Consider the following 19693-nt stretch of genomic DNA (forward strand, 5'->3'; position numbering starts at 1 on the left):
AGTTTAAACTCAAAATTTCTGACAGAAAGAAATCTTTTCCCTGCTTTTTTTGACAACCCAAATTGATCAGTCAAGCCCAGCCGAGTTCGTCCTCCACAGACCGTGTAAAGCACCAAAATAAGGGTCTAAAACGTTCTTAATCTTAATCTCAAGCCTAACCGAAGTTGGCGTAAAAGTTTTGCCGTGGAAAAAAAAGATAAAGTCTTATACGACGACCAACTTCTGGTCCTGTTTCCCTTGCAGATTTCCAGGTATATGTTGAATGAAGAGATATTCGTGTTATTGATATCTCAGCCAGTGAACGGCAAAACTGTGTTATTACATTTGTTATCGCTAGAGATCCGAGTTGTCTAGTTCCCGCCTAGAGTTGCCATAGATCGGGAACCATGGTTTACCGGTACAACAGAACATAGGTCAGGTTTAGCAACTCTATTGACCAATCAGAGCGTGCGTAGTATCTCAGTTATTTTATAACCACTAATAATGCTTATGTCTATCTTGCTTATGTCTATCTTGCCACGTTATGCATGAGAGCGCGCGCTAAGTAGTAAAATGAACAATGATAGGGCAGATGGCCATTGCTATAGCTCTGCCTGGATTTAACGATCTTGGACGTCCGGTGAACCCTATTTTTCTTTTGATGGATCATTTTCTCTACCGATTTTCTACGTTAGCGAAAAAATGAAGAAAATCTATCGCGCGACTAGAAGTTTGAATTTTTTGCAAAATGCACCATCGAATTCCGTTCCTCTTAGCTCTACGTTTATCTGTGCGACGGTTTCAAATGCCTCTTGAAGGGTTAAGTTTTGTGAAAACGTTGGTAACATTTGCAATCATTTACGCAACAGACCCACTTCTACAAAATATGACTAAGATCGTTTACCTCCGTTGATTCACCTTCGATATTTTAAACTATAAACCCCTGTAGACCATGCTGAATTACGTGCACCAATTTTTCAAAATCAGGGTAGCTTTCCACGCGCTTTATCTCTGGAACGAAGTCGGTGACCCCAATTTTTTTTTTTTTTTGCATTTTTAACACAAGTATAACCCATTATCTGACTGCAGTAAAAATTAAAACAATTCTATCGACTGGAAAATTTTCGCGCGAACGTCCTTAAACATTAAATAAATAATTGGATACATTACTACAAACGAACATTCATCAGTGTCAGTAGAGATATTTGTTTGTATCTTTTGTCGAATAGCCGATACAAAGTGCAAGAATAGCGAGGTGGCACTCATGATTTAACTTTCTAAGACTGACCGAAGAAGAGGCATTAGCGACAAAAACATAGTGAAAGTTCCTGATTCCCATATTAGATGGTAGACTTCTTGAAATATTTAATGGAAGGTACTAAATTTGATACTAATTTCTATCAAGAGTCGCGAAATTTATTTTGATTTTTATAGCCCACTCTTCGAATGAAAACTATATTTTTAGATTTACAGAGCAACTCACCTTGAGAATTAGCTCTTAAAACCAAACCTGAAAATCCCACAAGGAATAGAGACGCCCAATGGGAAAATGCCATGCCAGAAAGAAATGGATTATTCCTTGGTCACCACGTCTGACTTCTGTTAGAAATATGAGTTCGGGTACGTCTGGCTACGAGTTTAACAAAAAATTAATATATGCAGCGTAACGGGTCTTTTTTTCCAGCTAAACAGTTCAGGAACATCACAATGAAGCATTGTCTCCTGGTGACTCGATAACTAGAATGCGACGGGCCTTATATTCAAAAAAACTCAAATGTTACAATAAACGAACAAACGGTGTTTGATGCATATGTCGTGGCTTGCCGATGAATGACTAGTTACGTTACTTCAGTGTTTACGGAGTAGTAAACTTTTGGAGTTTGTTTGATGTAATTTTGCTTGTTTTGTTTTGACGCGGCAAATACGGGTTTTATGCATCAGTGAATTCATTTAAGATACTCCTGCGAAGGACTTGTATTCCATTATAAGGGGGATTTGAAATAATTTTTTCATGTCCCTGAAACCGCGACAAGCATTTGCGGTACAGGACCTTTTGACCGATGCAGACTTCTCTTGGTTATTGTTTAAATTTCAAATTCAACCGGCGTCATTACAGAAATCGGGTTTCGGTGGCTATAGAAACGGAGGAGAAATTATAACCCAAAAAGTGGCGCAAACACTTCCAAGCCTTTGTTAGGTGAAAAATACTTGAAAAGCTTTCTCTCTTCGACATTCTATTGTAACCAGCAGAATACGCGTACGTTAACCAAATACACATATGAGATAATTGATTCAAGAAATCTGGGAAGAAAGTACTTGTCTTGTCGTATCAGACGAAACAATACTGAATTTGAATTTTTGACATTATGTGTTGATGACAGCAACCGAAAGATTTAACGCTTCAGTGTCTGCATAACTAACTAATTGTTGTGTCGACCCTCTAAGCTCTTGGGTTCAGTTTCTCATTTAATCCTTGGGTTTTTGTTTGAAGTAAAACACACTCACTGAATATGGCTTTTGATCAGATTCTTTTTAATTGGTTTGTGAATAAATAGACCATAGTTACTTTATCGTTAGATATAATGTCTGCTAATCTGCCCTCTTTATGATACAACAAGACGCCTCAATGCCCCTCGTTCCGCGCCACGAAAGTCCATCGAAACACCCTAACGAGCCCGCCAGCTACCCACAAACGTACAGCTGATGACATCAGAAAAACACCGTAATCATACCAATTCAGGTCTATACATCTATCGGGAACTGCCGGCTTAAACAGTATGGTCTGCGACTGGTTGCGATCCCAAGGTTCCGATTTATTCTTCTAAGTTCTGATAAAAACGGAATCAATAAAATTATGCAATATAACTCACTACAGGACGCAAGCATGCGCAAGGTACCACCGCACAAACACTTTTCCATTGCATGAATTACAATTGAATGTTTTATTGATCTTATTTTAAACAGCACCAAGCTGGCTATTACACCACACCTGGCTATTACAGTTAACAACTAAACATCACACCAGTCGCTGGCATGAAATTTTCGTCCGCCTGATGTGTTCCCATCTAGAATTGGAAACAAACATGTCGGCTTAATCAATGTTTGAGCCTTCTCCTACTACAAAATTTCTGTTTGCCACACGGACCGATGAATACATCGACAAGGCTGAAAACCATTCATAATGCCGACTTATCTTAAATTTACTTTAAATTTTATCACATGTAAACAAATATTACTAACTCTATACCCAGGGAAGACGTTGAGGTGTTACTCAAATATTCCTTTGACAAATGCATGACAACCCAGGCACGATAGCATTTCAAACCAGAACTTTCCATTGATCTTTCCTGCCGATCTCTGATTGAACTCAGACAACAAACGGTGAGGTAATTAGATTTTGGTCTCTGTCAGAATCTTACAAGACGAACCAATAATACCGTTGGTGTCTAAATTTTTAAGCCACGAATAGCAACAAACTTTAATAAGTGTTGTAAAACAAAAGAAAAGAGTCTTTGAAATGGTAAATACTCTAACAACACCTTATTGGTTCCTTTAAAATTGCTCTCCATTTCTGTTTCCCATCAGTTGTTAACAGCTAGTTATAATAAACGTTTCTACAACTTTCCAAAATACGTAAAAAGCAGAGCACCCTTATTTAAATCATTGTTTCGACAATCCGGCAAGCTGTAAGGATTATGAGTAAATTTGAAAACTAAAGGTTTGATTGGGAAGATAAAAAAAAAAAACGTTTAGCTTTCAAAAATAATAGCTAGTAATAATATTCGTTTCTTCACCTTCCCAAAAGACGTATAAAAAAAAGCGGAGCACCCTTAAGTAAATCATATTTTTTCGACAAACGGGTAAATTGTGGATTATAAGTAAACTCGAAAACTAAAGGTTTCACTGGGAAGACGGAAAACGTTTAGCTTTCAGGACTACTCAGAATAAACACATTAAGGATAAACTTGAACATGAGATATGCAATCACTGACATTAAGTCAAAAGAAAAGTTTGAAGACATTGTTGCTGAAATGGTCAGAGACGGTCTTAATGAAACGAAATCGGAAAGGTTTTGTTTTCAGATATTTCTTCAAAGAAAATAATCAAACCAGATCGTTTAAGTATAATCAAACTGCTTATCTCTGTTCTAAAAAGGTTTATTCGTAGGGAGTATTAACCAGTGCTGATAAGTAATGCATATCTCAAGCTCGAGTAGCCTTAAAGTATCCCAAGTCCAGTCTTGTTGAAGTCAGTGAGCATGTTTCACTCTTTTCCACCGCTGATAAGCATAGTATAGCCAGCGGGGTGGTCACGTGACTTCTTATAAATCAACACCACTGTCCCCGCCAAGCAAGCAACGCACATTACCAACAGAGTCATCAGGAAGATAGGACTGGAATCTAAGTAGAAGGAAAGTGAAAAATAAGATGGCGCCACATGTGTGATTCCTGAGAGCAAATTTTTATTCAGGTTCCTACTATGAATCAAACTGAGATGTTATATCGCATTTATGAGGAAAGATCTAGCCAAAAAAACAAAGTAAAAACATTTCATTTGAAACATTTGTAATTTACGAAATTTATAAAATATCTGTAATTTACAATGGTTTGAAAATTTTACTCTTTATGTAATTTATCTTAAAGTTTTAGAATTTCACATTTAGCTAACGTACCACTTTTGTTCAGGCTATTCGCACTCTTTTCCTCTCTTCTCTGTCGTGCCAGATGGAGTGGGCCCTGAGACAAAGAGTACACGCCAGACATGTCAGTGTGATCATTCACTTTACGTCTTCTTCGGCCACTTGACGGACATTTCTTTGAGCACTTAGAGCCTGGGTCGATACCATTGCATACAATCACGTGGCAGTGAACGAACACAAATGGATGGTCAGCAATAAACTTGAAGGCTTCCAGGCTAAACCGCTGTGCACTGACTGAAGGCGCAGCATGGTACTTCACAGTAACATCATTTGGGCATCTGACAAACGTTAAACCTTAAATTAGTGCCACATAGAAACACCGTCTCATTTTTTTTTTTTTTTTGTGCTTATGTTTCAGCCTCATTTTAAGTACGAGATAAAGAACAGTGAGAACGGATTAAAAATTTTGCACATACCCTTTCGTTATAAATTCGTACTTCAAGGAATTCTGCTGGTCCTGCTTAGGCGTGGCATAGCATCGATCTGCTATGATTGACAGCTGCTTGTCACCTGATGTCAATGATGCCTCAAAGAAAAGACGTTTACGCAGCACCACAGCAACAGGGAAATCATCCTTCGTGTAAGGTCTCACGAATCCCTTGTCAGGAAACATGTTCAGAGAAAGTGTAAAGTTCCCTGTGCCTTCATCACTGATCACAAGTTTCTTGTTACTTGGCTTCCAACCAACCGATGATACCACGTCATTCCTGAAATAAAAACAGCTGAACTGTATTTCTATTTCACGCTCACGTGTCACGACATCCTCAGCAGCCAAAGGGATTTCCAAGACTGTGTTGGAGTAAACAATAGCTGTAGGTGTTTGCCTGCGTGTTGTGTTACAGCCAGTCAGGGGTGTCGTTAGAGAGAAGTCAGCGCCTGTTTCTTTAGCTTTGCATGTGGTGTCCAGGAGTCGAAGGTGCTCACGGTCAATACCACGCAGCAGGGACTTGGGAATGATGATTGTCATGTTGTCCCTGTTGCACTGAACATCAACACCAGGAGCTAAAATGATATAAAGGAAATTAAACGAGAAAAGAAATATTTACTATAGTACTTGAAAATGACGGGAGGCTGTGCTAATGTAGAATAACATTAAATTGTGCGTTAAAAGAGCGACCTGGAAAGGTAGCAATTGTACACACAAATGTATAATCGGTATTAGTGGTATTACTATTATTTTTACGTTTACCATGACATGTCTTGTTATCCAGTGTTAAGCTCAGTTCCAGGTCTGGACATTCACATTTGTAGCCTCCCACAGTATTAACACACTTGTGACTGCAGCCGCCATTTGACACCGTGCACTCGTTAATATCTGAAAAAGCCATTGCCAGCGTTGTTATTATTATTAGCTGTTATTCTCAGTACAGCCTGTAACCTTAAGCACACCTTGGCATGAAACGGATTTAGCACTGTCCGTCCACTGACCATTTGCCCCACACTGCTTATAAGGTGGACCTCGCAGCTGGTAACCCTGCGGGCATGAGAACGAGCAAGTGGTGTTGAATTTCATCTGTGACGTCAGGCAACTGTCTGGGGATGTTTTGAGATGACGTCCAACGCTTAGAACGGAACAGTTAACAGCTGAAAACACAATACGAAATAAACTGACGATTGAGATGCAACTATTTGTTTATGTTAATTTTTATGGATTCCTTCAATTTAAAAATCTGTAAGTTATATACTTTTAGCAAAAATTCCAGTTTTTGGAAAGGCAGAACATGACACCGGTGGTTCATAATTTCAACTCGGCATCCCTTAGCTGAAGCGCAATACAGAATAGACCGACGAGATAATGCTACAGAAATTTATTAACGCTAAAATAATCTTTCATAGACTCCATCAATTTCAAAGTAACTAAAATTCAAGTTTTTGTCAAGAGGATTTGGATAATATATAAATTATTATAAAATAAAATTTTAAGACCAAGCCTCAATACAGCTAGCGGTGGTTTTCAGGAAGGTTCTCTAAAAAATAAAGGAAAATCTAAAATTAATTAAAAGTCTAAAACACGTTTAATTAACAGTGTAGTTAATCATCAGCGAGCATCGCGCACGAGGTTCATGAGCAGTAAAATAGATGACACACAGGTAAAGACATTACGGAAATCTGATGATTTGTTTTTTAGCTCGATCACAAACTGAAACGCTTATGCTAGTAAGGAGGTTTTGAAATCAAATTCAAACAATGTGAAATGGATATGTAACCAGGTGACTGCAATCCATCCTCATCACTGCACGGTGAATGGCAGGAAAGACGAGGCCGAATTCAATGCAGGTTTAATTTGATTTCAGACAGAGATCTTAATTCAAGTCGATTAATGTTGAAAATATAAAGACGTTGATAAAATATCACATGAACCACAGCAGTCATGATACCTTTACAACTGGTTAAGTTCACTTGTGCGGTCCAGGCTCCTCTCCCTCCGCACTGAGTAGACGAAGGACCGCTGAGCTGATATCCATGAGCGCAAGAAAAAGAACAGGTGGACCCATACTTTTGAATGGAAGACAGGCAATGGGAAGGAGAAACTTGGACACCACTCCCCAAAGAAAGCTTTTGGCACGTGTTAGCTGACAATTAAAACAAAAGACAGCGGATCGAGACATTGAAAAAAACATGTGAGCCTGTGAGGAAAAACAGGAAACCTGACTTTACAATCATAAACAGTTTTATCCACATTATAATTTGACCAATCCTTTTTTTTGTTTGTTTGTTTTTTTGGAGCGGTGAGTGTTTAAATCTTTGCTTCCCCCAGATATGAGGGGAAAGCTTTAAACGTAGCCTCACGAATGGGAAGAGAACACAAAACCCAAATGGCACAGACATACCTCTGCGGGTTTCACAAACGTAAGGAAAACTATTTGAGCACCCCAGGTCGTTCCATTTCCATCCATGTACCTTAGGATACATTTCTGCACACTCTTCATAAACACTGTTAGGTTCTCCCCCATACCAGTAAGTGTATGTTGGACGTGATCCGTCGACCCACAGCCAGCGAGACTTATCTTTAGGATCCCGGTGCATGCCAATCCACGTTCGCTGACGGATTTGTGAGGTAAGCGCCTGTTGTTCAGTTTGTGAATTTATCACCACAAGATCGGAACCGAGTGCTTTACAGGCAGATTTTGCTGCAGTCCAATTCAAAGCCTTGGAAGAGAACTTGTAACACGAACCTTGCATGTGAATCCAGCTGTTTGGACACACTATAAAGATATATTCTATGATCGCAAAACGTTACAGGTTTCATCGTCGAACGTTGAGCTCAATTAGTCTCTCTTCAGATGTCTATTGACCCTGAAGCATAGATACTTACTTTTACTTGCTTAGTACGTAGATTGCGCCGTTCAATTTAGAAATAATCGGTCGAAAGAAACCCGATCTGAGCAGGTTTGAGACAGATTCTAAACTGTCATCATGCGAGATGTTTCATAACAAATCATTTACCCGTGTCTTATTCACGTGTCTTATGTTGCCTCCAGGGTTTTAATATCCCAAACTGAAACTTTTAAACAGAATTTCATCTTTTCTCAGCCCTGCTATTTTATTGAAGATTTATAAAGTAACAATTCTACCTATTTTAGACTACGGTTGCACCGTATGGGGATTTTGCAGCAAGAAGAACTCTGCTTTTTTAGAAAGGCCTTAAAATAAGCTGAGGCGACGAGAATAATTTTGAGAACAAATCACTTAACGTGCACACAGTTTATGAGAGAGAGGCTTGGTCTGTTAACCCTATTCAATAGGCGGCGTTATACGCGTCTACAGTTAGTTTATAGACTCGTGAACGATTATAATTGTCCCAGGCAACTACAAGGCTATTTTGCATTACGATCCGACCTCCGTGGTAAGGTGTTGAGAGACAACAGAGAACTTCATCTCCCTAGAACTAAAACTGCTATGGGCCAGTCCACACTCATGTACGCTGCTGCCAAGGAATGGAATGACCTCCCAAACGACCATCGAAACTGTATTAGTCTGAAAATTTTTAAAACTAAACTTTTAAAATTTTTTAGTGATTTAGACAAGACTGATCATAAATGCAGTGTTTAGATTTTTTTTTGTAGTATTGTTTGATTGATTATTGTTTTTTACCATGTAATTTATAGATACTGATCATCGGTTTATACCACCGTTTTCCTCCCGGACTTCGCTGATCGGTCTTTCAGTTTTAAATAAAGCTTTTATTATTATTATTTACCTTTCTCTTGATGCTGATGTTACCGTGACTCTTGATCTAAGAAACGCGGTGTACTTCTGCACAAATGATCCTCTGTTGGTATTATCTCCCAAAGGTCATGCAAAGTGGCACATTTACGAAAAAATCTTGATAAGTGTATAAATCAGATCCTGACCAAAGTTTTAAATTTATCCTCGAAAAGAACGCATAAATCTCTTGCTTCTCGTAACTACCTTGTCACATACTGAACAGGCATCCAAAAAGACGTTAGAGACTTAGAACTCGTTATATTCTTCTGATGACCTCTGGTGAAGGCTGCCTTTGCTCAGCCAATAATTGAATCTTTAAATATTTAATAATAAATTTTAAATAAAATTAATTATATTGATTTTTTGTTATATGAAATATTTTATCCCTTGAATAATTCGTATGGTGGGTTGTCTACTATTACAAAAAAACGAAAAATTTATGCCAGCAGAGAGATTTTCTGACCTAGCATTTCCTGCCTCTTAAGAAGCATAATTTATCCTGTGATCTAAATGACGATACTGATCAGTTAACCAAAGAAATTTAAATTGTATATATATTTTTTTTTTCGAATAACCGACAACAAGTAGCGAGGTGGCGCTCATGATTTTAAAAACTCTCTAAAACTGACTGAAAGGAAAGGACTACAACCAGCAAAAACTCAGTGTTACAAGTTCCTGAATCCCATATTAGATGGTAGAATTCTTTAAACAAATTACTGGTAGATACGAAATTTGACGCTATTTTTTCTTTTTTTTTTTTTTTCGTCAAGCTCCGTTATGTAAGATAACCAAAAATATTTGATTGATATTTAGCAAATAAAGAAGCCTCGACTGCGCTCTGTTTCATTGTAAAGCACGCAGGAAGCGGTAGAGCATGAAAGAAGTACAAGGGGAAACACGAAACGAAGTCGAGTGCTTCTCCTTACTTCTTCAGAGCTCCATCGCGTCCTAAGTATTCTTGTTTTACGGAGTTACTCACCTTGCGAATCAGTTTGCAACACCAATACTGAAAGTCCCACGAGGAATACAGACGCCCAGGGAAAAAGCTCCATGCCAGAAAATAAACTGACTATCCCTTCAGCGACTAACGTCTGATTATCGTAAACACTACGCTAGGAGAGCAAACAATGAATATGATCTTACTCTCAAGTTTAATAACAGCTATACTTTGATGTTCTTGGCACGTGCTACTGTAAGAAAACTTCCCGTCTAGCTTCTGCAGCTTCAGCTTCACGTGCTACTGTAAGAGAACATCCCGTCTAGCTTCAGGGAGTAAGGATATCAGTTTGGAGAACAAACAAGCAGAACAGGAACAAAGTGTCAACTCACAGCCGTGGTAACTTCAACATTTCTAGTTCAGCGACAGCGGAGATTTTAGGTCCTAGCAAAAACAAGACGATCGAGAGGCTTGTCGATTTACTGTCATCTCTGAAATAAAACAGGAAATTATTAAACAATGAAATCTTTATTCTCTAAAGTAAAACGAAAAGCTTTACAGTTTATGAAGCAGACATACGCATTACGAAAGTGGACCATTTAGTTCTAAACACTGCTGAAGAAAGCAAAATATGAAAATTCAACATTTCCGGCTTTTGTGTTTTTACAATTGAAAGCTCAATATAATAACAACAACAGCAGCAACAACAATCTTTATTTGTACTCTCTCTCACTTACGTCTACTAATTGCACAAAATATCGATAATAAAATTAGGGTACGTACGGGTCCGCAAATGATCCCAGGACCGCAAACAATCCCGGACCGCAAATGATCCTCAAATTGGACCGCAAATGATCCTGGACCGGAAATGATCCCCAATAGGGACCGCAACTGATCCCGACTAAAAAATAACGAATGGCATGGATGGTGGAATTGTGTGGATAGGGAATTGGCGTACGTGAATACCAATGTTTTTGTTAAAGCCATCTTATAATTTTAATGGCTTACAACTTGCTTTATTTTCATACTTTCGACTAAATTTTGTTGCAAACTACGATGTTATGAATATCACCACTCAATCATCAAAACACGACTTGGAGTGCATTTCTTTACAGTTCTCAGTATAATTATGATCAGTGCAACATACGCTACATATCCTCCTTTGTTAAACATTGTTATTTCGGTGTTATATATAGATCACATTTTATCAGCCATTAACGCCACTCGTCTAAAGTTTTAAACTAAAATCTAACCATCAAGCAACTGTTACAGAAGACGCTGTCACCTGAGTAGATCCACAAGCGTCAGCAACGCTTCATCACTCTGTAAAACACCTAGTGCGCAGCATTGGAAATTGGAACGAATTTATTTTGTTATTTGTCCTTGGTCGTATTTTGGCTTTAATTCCTCGGAAATGACTACTTGAGTATTCTAATAAGCCATAATTCCAAGCTATAGTTATGAAGTTCAGCTTCATGACCACGCAAGGCCAAGGCTTGCTCTTCGTTTTGACAAGTTACCTGTTTGATAGATGTTTGATACTATCGCCACCGGGATTTCGAGAATGTTTACAAGTATGTATTTTTCTAAGACTTCTAATTCAATAGATCGTCTTCACGTGACGTGTTTTTATCCTCATCAGGCATAAGAGGCGGTATATTTATATCGGAAAAAAGAAAAAGTGCTTATTTAAATGCTTGTTTGTTTAGTACTGATAATCAGTCGCCTAAAAAGCCAAAGTAAGTTCCAGATGTTTACACTATATTCCGGCCGGTGTACCACGGATGTACACCAACATGGCGTTCTCTTACTGGGCTCTGTAAATTTCTGGGAAACATTTACGACGAATATCTGAAGTTTGGGGAAACGCACAGGCCTAAAACTTGGAGAAGTGGCTTATTTAGTTATCTAAAAATTTACTGCGATGATCATTCTTTACTTTCATCTACAACCGCAGTTCATATATGAATTATTTCATATATACTTCACATCATTTCACTCCTCGCGGGAAGATATGAACTCAATTAATTGACCTCGATCCCAATGTGTGGCTTCATAGCTCAGTTGGTAGAGCATCGCACCGGTATCGCGGAGGTCACGGGTTCAAATCCCGTTGAAGCCTTGAATTTTTTCAGGCTTCTTCTTTCCAATTGCTTAAATTGGAAAATTTACTGCGATGATCATTCTTCACTTTCATCCTTTAGTTATCTTCTATAGCGTACATCACAATTTCTTAGCTTTTTCCATTGGTTGGGACACAGCGTTTTTTTTTTCTTGTTTTTTTTTTGTTTTTTATTGTGTGGCAGTGAAAACGATCTGTTCCCTTCGAAGAACAAAACAGCAACTGTGGAATATTTTTTTGTAAAATGATAAAACATGTTTTTTACTTCATAATTTTTATACATGTTCTCACCTTCTTCTGATATAAATCCATGCCATTCTTATTTTTTGATCGGGATCATTTGCGCTCCAATATGGGGATCATTTCCGGTCCGGGATCATTTGCTGTTCAATTTGGGGATCATCTGCGGTCCGGGATCGTTTGCGGTCCTGGGATCATTTGCGGACCCACTGGCTGCCTGGAATAACCCTAGAGGCTAGTGGAGCCAGGCAGCCAGTTGACATTAACGTTAAATGAAAATAAATTGCAGGTCAGCAAGATGGGATAAATGCACATATGGAGAGAAAGGAAAAGAAGAAAAAAAAAAACGGAAACGCTGCTACTACGCTGTTAGGGAAGTCACGGGTAGTTGTTTTTTGGCACGTGTTAATGTAAGAGAACACCCCGTCTAGTTTAATCGAGTAAGGACATCGATCTGTTTTTGGAACAAACATGCATATCTCTCAGCACTTACTTTACTTCGCGCAGCTTCACTGGAGGTATTGTTCTCTATAGTTAATATTCCACAAAGAATCAAGAGACTAGTTTAACGGAAAGTGAAAGCTGAAATCCTCTTTCTTCTCACGATGCTACCTACAATGAAAAACTGGATTATCCCTTCAGCAGCTAACTTCCGATGATAATATGAGTTGGGGTAGGGAACTCAAATACGATGAAGGCCAGTTGTAAAATGACTTTGATCTAAGTATTAAGTCTACGCGTTTAACATCGAATTAATATATGCGGCCCAACGGTTTGTTTTCTTGAGCTACCTTACCCAAACATTTCAGGAACATTTCAATGAAATATTGTCTCCCGATGACTTAATGGACAGCTTGTAATAAAAAAAAAAAATCACATGTTACAATGGACGAACAAACAGTTTTTGGTGCATGATGTCGTGGCTTGCCGATGAATCACTATTTACGTTACATCAGTGTTTACGGAGTAGTAGGGCAAAGACGGGTCTTATGCATCGGTGAATTGATTCAAGAGGGATTAGAAATACTCTTTTCATGTCCCTTGAACTCGAGATAACCTTCTGAGGTACAGACACTTTGGCCGATGCAGACCTCTCTTGTTCACCCTCGTTCCAAGACTCTCTCTCCTCTGCCTGCCTGGTAACGAGGTTGTCTTTTGTTTTTTAAAATTTCAAATTCAATCGGCGTCATTACAGAAATCGCCTTTCGGTCGCTAATTTTTAAACAAATTAATTAAAATCGAGGAAAAATTATAACCAAAAAAAGTGGCACAAACACTTTCAAGCTTTGTCAGGTGAAAAATACTCGAAAAACTTTCTCTCTTCAACATTTTATTGTACCGAGCAGAATGCCTTGGTCAAACACATTTTGGATAATTAATTCAAGAAATCTGGAAAGAAAGTACTTATCTTGTCGTATCAGACGAAACAATACTGAATTTAAATTTTTGGCATTGTGTTGATGACAGCAACCGAAAGATTCAACGTTTCAGTGTGTGCATAAATAACTAATTGTTATGTCGGCCCTCTTAGCTCTTGAGTTCAGTTCATTTAATTATTGGGTTTTTGTTTGAAGTAAAACACACTCACTGAGTATAGCTTTCGTTCAGATTCTTTTTAATTGGTTTGTGTATAAAAAGGCCACAGTTAGTTCATCGTTATATGTTTACTAATCTGCCCTTTGAATGACACTACAACACGACTCAATGCCAAGGCGATACAGAAACAATCATTCTTCTCGCAGCTTTCCCCCTCGTTCCGAGCCACGAAAGCCCATCGAAACTTCCTAACGAACTCGCCAGCTACCCACAAACGTACAGCTGATGACATCAGAAAGACATCATAATCATACCAATTCAGGTCTATACATCTATCGCGAACTGCCGGCTTAAACCGTATGGTCTGCGACTGGTTGCGATCCCAAAGTTCCGGTATATTCTTCTAAGTTCTGATAAAAACGGAATTAATAAAATGATGCAATATAACTCACTACAGGAAGCACGTATGCGCAAGGTACCACCGCACACTGAAACACTTTTCCATTGTATGAAATGCAATTGAATGTTTTATTGATCTTATTTTAAACAGCACCAAGCCACTAACACCACACCTGACTATTACAGTTAACAACTAATTATCACATCAGTCGCTGGCATGAAATTTTCGTCCGCCTGATGTGTTCCCATCTAGAATGGGAAACAGCCACGTACTTAATCAATGTTTGAGCCTTCTCTTGCTACAAAATTTCCGTTTGCAACAAGGACCGATGAATACATCGACAAGGCTAAAAACCATTCATAATGTCGACTTATCTTAAATTTAGTTTAAATTTTAATCACATGTAAACAAATATTACTAAATCTATACCCAGGGAAGACGTTAAGGTGTTACTCAAATATTCCATTGACAAATGTATGACAACCCACGCACGATAGCAATTCAAACCAGAACTTTCCATTGATCTTTCCATTGCTGATCTCTGATCCAACTCAGACAACAAACGGTGAGGTAATTAGATTTTGGTCTCTGCCAGGATCTTATAATACCGTTGGTGTCTAAATTTTTAAGCTACGAATAGCAACAACCTTTAACAATAAAAAGAGTCTTTGTAATGGTATATACTCTAACAACACCTTCTTGTTCCTTTTAAATTGCTCTCCGTTTCTGTTTCCCTTCGGGTATTAATAGCTAGTTATGATATCCGTTTCTGCACCTTTCCAAAATAGGTAAAAAAAGCAGAGCACCCTTAAGTAAATCATATAGTTTCGACAATCAGGTAAGTTGTTGATTATGAGTAAACTCGAAAACTAAAGGTTTTTAACTGGGAAGACGGAAAACGTTTAGCTTTCAGGGTCACTCAGAATAAACACATTAAGGTTAAACTTGAACTTGAGATATGCAATCACTGACATCAAGTTAAAACAGTCAAAATAAAACGAAATCGCAGAGATTTTGTCTTCAGATATTTCTTCAAAGAAAATAATCCAACCAGGTCGTTTAAGTATAATCAAACTGCTTCTTGTTAAATTTCCTTTATCTCCAAACATTATAGTGTCTTACAAGCAATTTTTAGATTTGTAACGTTTAATTCGCCAAACAAAGGAAATGCAGCATTGCGTGACAAGCTAAAGGGTTTCATCCAGAAATGATTAACGGCTGGTGGAGCTGTCAAGCAAATAAGATATAATTATCTTTGTTCTAAAAAGGTTTATTCGTAGGTAGTATTAACTAGTGCTGATAAGTAATGCATATCTCAAGCTCAAGTAGCCTTAAGTATCTCAAATCCAGTCCTATTGACGTCAGTGAGCATGTTTCACTCTTTTTCACCGCTGACAAGCATAGTATACCCAGCGGGCTTGTCACGTGACTTCTTGTATATCATCGCCGCTGTCCCCACCAAGCAAGCAACGCACATCACCAACAGAGCCATCAGGAAGATAGGACTGGAATCTAAGTAGAAGGAAAATAAAAAATAACATGACATCACAAGTGTGATTCCTCACAGCAAACATTTCTTCAGGCTTCCACTATGAATCAAAATGAGAAGTTATATCGCAGAGTGAGGAAAGATCTCGCCCGCAACAAAATAAAGAAAAAACGCTTTATTTGAAATTTTTGTAATTTACGAAATTTATATATGAAATATCTGTAATTTACAATGCTTTGAAAATTTTAGACTATTTATGTTATTTATCTTAAAGTTTTAGAATTCCACGTTTGGCTTATGTACTACTTTTGTTCAAGCCATTCGCGCTCTTTTCCTCTCGTCTCTGTCGTGCCAGATGGAGTGGGCCCTGGGACAAAGAGTACACGCCAGACATGTGATTTCTCACTTCACGTCTTCCTCGACCACTTGACGGACATTTCTTGGAGCACTTGGAGCCTGGATCGGTACCATTGCATACAATCACGTGGCAGTGAACGAACACAAATGGATGGTCAGCAATGAACTTGAAGGCTTCCAGGCTAAACCGCTGTGCACTGACTGAAGGTGCGGCATGGTACTTCACAGTGTTGTCAATTGGGCATCTGATAAATGTAAAATCTTAAATAAGTCGCCACACAGCACCACCATCATTTTATATAACAGACAGATGTAGAGAAAGAACAAATAATTCTGCTCATACCCTTTCGTTATAAACTCATACTTCAAGGAATTCTGCTGGTCCTGCGTCGGCGTGGCATAGCATCGATCCGCTATGATTGACAGCTGCTTGTCACCTGATGTCACTGACGTCTCAAAGAACAGCAGTTTACGCAGCACCACAGCAACAGGGAAATCATCCTTCTTGTAAGGACTCACGAATCTCTTGTCAGGAAACATCTTCAGAGAAAGAGTAAAATTTCCTTTGCCTTCATCACTGAACACAAGTTTCCTGTTACTTAGCTTCCAACCAACCGATGATACCACGCCATACTTGGAATAAAAACAGCTGAACTGTATTTCTATTTCGCGCACGCGTGTCACGACATCCTCAGCAGCCACAGGGATTTCCAAGACGGTGTTGGAGTAAACAATAGCTGTAGGTGTTTGCCTGCGTGTTGTGTTACAGCCAGTCAGCGGTGTGGTTAGAGAGAAGTCAGCGCTTGTTTCTTTAGCTTTGCATGTGGTGTCCAGGAGTCGAAGATGCTCACGGTCAATACCACGGAGCAGGGACTTGGGAATGATGATTGTCATGTTGTCACTGTTGCACTGAACATCAACACCTAGAGCTGAAATGATACAAACTGAAATTAAACGAGAGAAAATGATGGGAGGCCTTGCACATGCGGAATAACGTAAAATTGTACGTTAACATGTACAGAGAGGTCCTGAAAAAGTAGAAATTGAACACACAAGAGTATAATTCGATATTATGGTATTACTATGATTTTTCAATCGACATTACCGTGACACGTCTTGTTATCCAATGCTAGGCTCAGTTCCGGGTCTGGACATTTACATTTGAAGCCTCCCGCAGTATTAACACACTTGTGACTGCAGCCGCCATTTGACATCGTGCACTCGTTGATATCTAAAAATGCCATTGCCAGCGTTATTAGCTGTTATTCGTAAACTGGAATTATGTTTGCAAAAAAGATAAAAAGAACTAGTAATAAATTCCCACTGGGAGCCCTCACTCCCAAACGCCCCAGGCAAGGATAAGATATGGGAAGAAGCGAGCCCGGAGGCAAAAAGGAGCGGGAGCTAGCTAGGGTGGCAGCAATGGTCATCGCTGCGGGGAGGAGGGAGGGACGCCAAGCTAACGACTGGCGAACGTTTAACGAAAAGAGAATTAAACAGGTCAAAACAGGCCTATTTATACAAAACCTGTGTGAAACAGAACACCCAGGAGACTACGAGCGCGCGGATATTTTTATCCTTGAGTCCCGGAGAGATATGGGGCGTTTGTACGAGATGGCCCCAGTGAGAATAATACTGTAGTGGCGGTCTTTTCGGTAACACCTGTGATCTTAAGCTCACCTTTGCACGATACCGATTTAGCACTGTCCGTCCATTGACCATTTGCCCCACAGTGCTTATAAGATGGACCTTGTAGCTGGTATCCCTGAGGGCATGAGAACGAGCAAGAGGTGTTGAATTGCATCTTTGACGTCAGGCAACTGTCTGGATATGTTTTGACGAGGCGGCCAACACTTACAACTGAACAGCTTAAAACTGAAAACACAATACAAAAGAAACTGATGAGATAATGTTACCGCAATTTATTGACGCTAAAATAATCTTTTATGGTTTCATTTAATTTCAAACTTTGTAAGTTTTATATTTGAACTGAAACTGAAGTTTTTTTTTTGTAAAGAAAAATTGCATAAAAGATAAATGATTATAAGATAAAATATTAAGAGAAGGTCTCAAATCACCTAGTTAAATTATCAGTGATCATCGCTCACCAGATTCAAGAGCAGTGAAATAGATGATACTCATTTCAAGACATTACAACTGAATGTAATAAATTTTTTAGCTTATATAACAAGGAGACTTAACTGTAAACAAATTCAAACATTCTGAAAACTACATGGATATGTAACTATGTGACTGCAATTCCATCCACATCACTCTACAGTAAATGGCAGGAAAAACGAGGCCAATTTCAATGTAGGTTTTTTGTTGTTTTTTTTTTTGTCAATTAATGCTAAAAATATAAAGATGTTGCTAAAATATTACATGTAGATGAACCACGGCAGTCATGGAGGGGGGCGTAAGGGTTTGCGGTGATGCGGTTTTGCGTTATTTTTGGTGCGGTTTTGCGGTAATTTTCGTTTTAACTCGCGGTATTGCGGTTTCAAAACACTATGTGGTTTGCGGTTATTACAACCTTTAAGTCACGGTTTTCGGTGAAAAAAAAAAAATGTCTGCGGTGATAACACTCTTTAGAACAGTCGGCAGGCGGTCGGCTTCGTCATCTCCACTGAACTTGAACTCTTTAGGAGACAAGAAGTCACAATTCCAGAAGTAACATTTATTCCGCGTTCCACAACTAGCACAGGGTCGTCCAAGGTAATCAGTCACCCAATGCAAGACGTATAGGATCAGTGACAGAGTTTTTCAAAGTCAAGGGAGATATCAGTACTCGTTCAAGTACATGACCTACATACTTGGCATTTGGTTAGTAGTAAATAGAGTATAATAGTGTAGTACAATATACCGTTAGCGTTATGATAGTATATTTAATATTAAAGTACAATGTTATCAGAATATATCACAAGTCTTTCTGACGTTAGCTTTCATATTGTGGCCTCCATGTACGTGCGGTTTCGGTATTCGGGAAAAAATCCGTTGCGGTTTCCGGTTTTTTGGCGTATATCTGTGCGGTTTTGCGGTTTTCGGACCCCCCTTACGCCCCCCTCGTCATGATACCTTCACAACTGACTAAGTTCACTTGTGCGCTCCAGGTCCCACCTCCTCTGCACTGAGTAGATGAAGGACCGCTGAGCTGATATCCATGGGCGCAAGAAAAAGAGCAGGTGGATCCATACTTTTGAATGGAAGACAGACAATGGGAAGGAGAGACTTGCACACCACTCCTCAAAGAAAGCTTTTGGCACTTAGCTGACATTTAATAAAGAGATAGCTGATCGAGACAACGAAAAAAGCATGCGAGCAAAACAGGAGACCTAACTGTGCAATCACGCAGAGTTTTATCTACATTTTTGTAACTGTGAGTGTACGATAAGTCTTTGCTTCCACCGATATGAAGGAAAAACGTAAAACAGAGCCAATGGAAAGAGAACACGAGATCTATTATAACTTAAAAGAGCTAGATATGTAAACCAGTGTTAAAACTCTAATGGCACACTCAGACATACCTCTGGTTTCACAAACGTACGGCTTTGCATATGAGCATCTCAGGTCATTCCATTTCCCTTTATATTCCTTGGGATACATTTCTACACACTCCTCATGAAGACTGTTAGGTTCTCCAGTATACCAATGAGTGTAAGTTGGACGTGAACCGTCAACCCACAGCCAACGAGACTTGTTCTTGGGATCCCTGTGGATGCCAATCC

At 38.9% G+C, this 19693-nt stretch overlaps 2 protein-coding genes across 3 annotated transcripts; both read right to left on the reverse strand.

Moving 5' to 3' along the window:
- Positions 1–4080: 4080 nt before the first annotated feature.
- LOC145488090 (ZP domain-containing protein-like) lies at positions 4081–8058 on the reverse strand. Of its 2 annotated transcripts, XM_081466873.1 has the most exons (7): positions 7510–8058; positions 7057–7251; positions 6107–6262; positions 5868–5993; positions 5095–5680; positions 4652–4956; positions 4081–4379 (listed from the first exon to the last, which is right to left on the reverse strand). In XM_081466873.1, exons 1-7 carry the CDS (start codon positions 7859–7861, stop codon positions 4243–4245), a joined length of 1857 nt encoding a protein of 618 aa, XP_081322999.1. In that variant the 5' UTR covers positions 7862–8058; the 3' UTR covers positions 4081–4242. The 2 variants fall into 2 exon arrangements, with proteins under 2 accessions (XP_081322999.1, XP_081323000.1); XM_081466874.1 differs by lacking the exon at positions 5868–5993 and having other exon boundaries at positions 6068–6262.
- A 6179-nt stretch (positions 8059–14237) lies between these two features.
- LOC145488108 (ZP domain-containing protein-like) lies at positions 14238–17889 on the reverse strand. Its single transcript, XM_081466893.1, has 5 exons — positions 17649–17889; positions 17074–17199; positions 16312–16897; positions 15915–16213; positions 14238–15634 (listed from the first exon to the last, which is right to left on the reverse strand). The coding sequence occupies exons 1-5, from the start codon at positions 17770–17772 to the stop codon at positions 15498–15500; spliced, it is 1272 nt and encodes a 423-aa protein (XP_081323019.1). The 5' UTR covers positions 17773–17889; the 3' UTR covers positions 14238–15497.
- Between the last annotated feature and the right edge of the window lie 1804 nt (positions 17890–19693).

The sequence above is a fragment of the Orbicella franksi genome, chromosome 5, assembly GCF_964199315.1.
Source record: "Orbicella franksi chromosome 5, jaOrbFran1.1, whole genome shotgun sequence".
Lineage (NCBI taxonomy): Eukaryota > Metazoa > Cnidaria > Anthozoa > Scleractinia > Merulinidae > Orbicella > Orbicella franksi.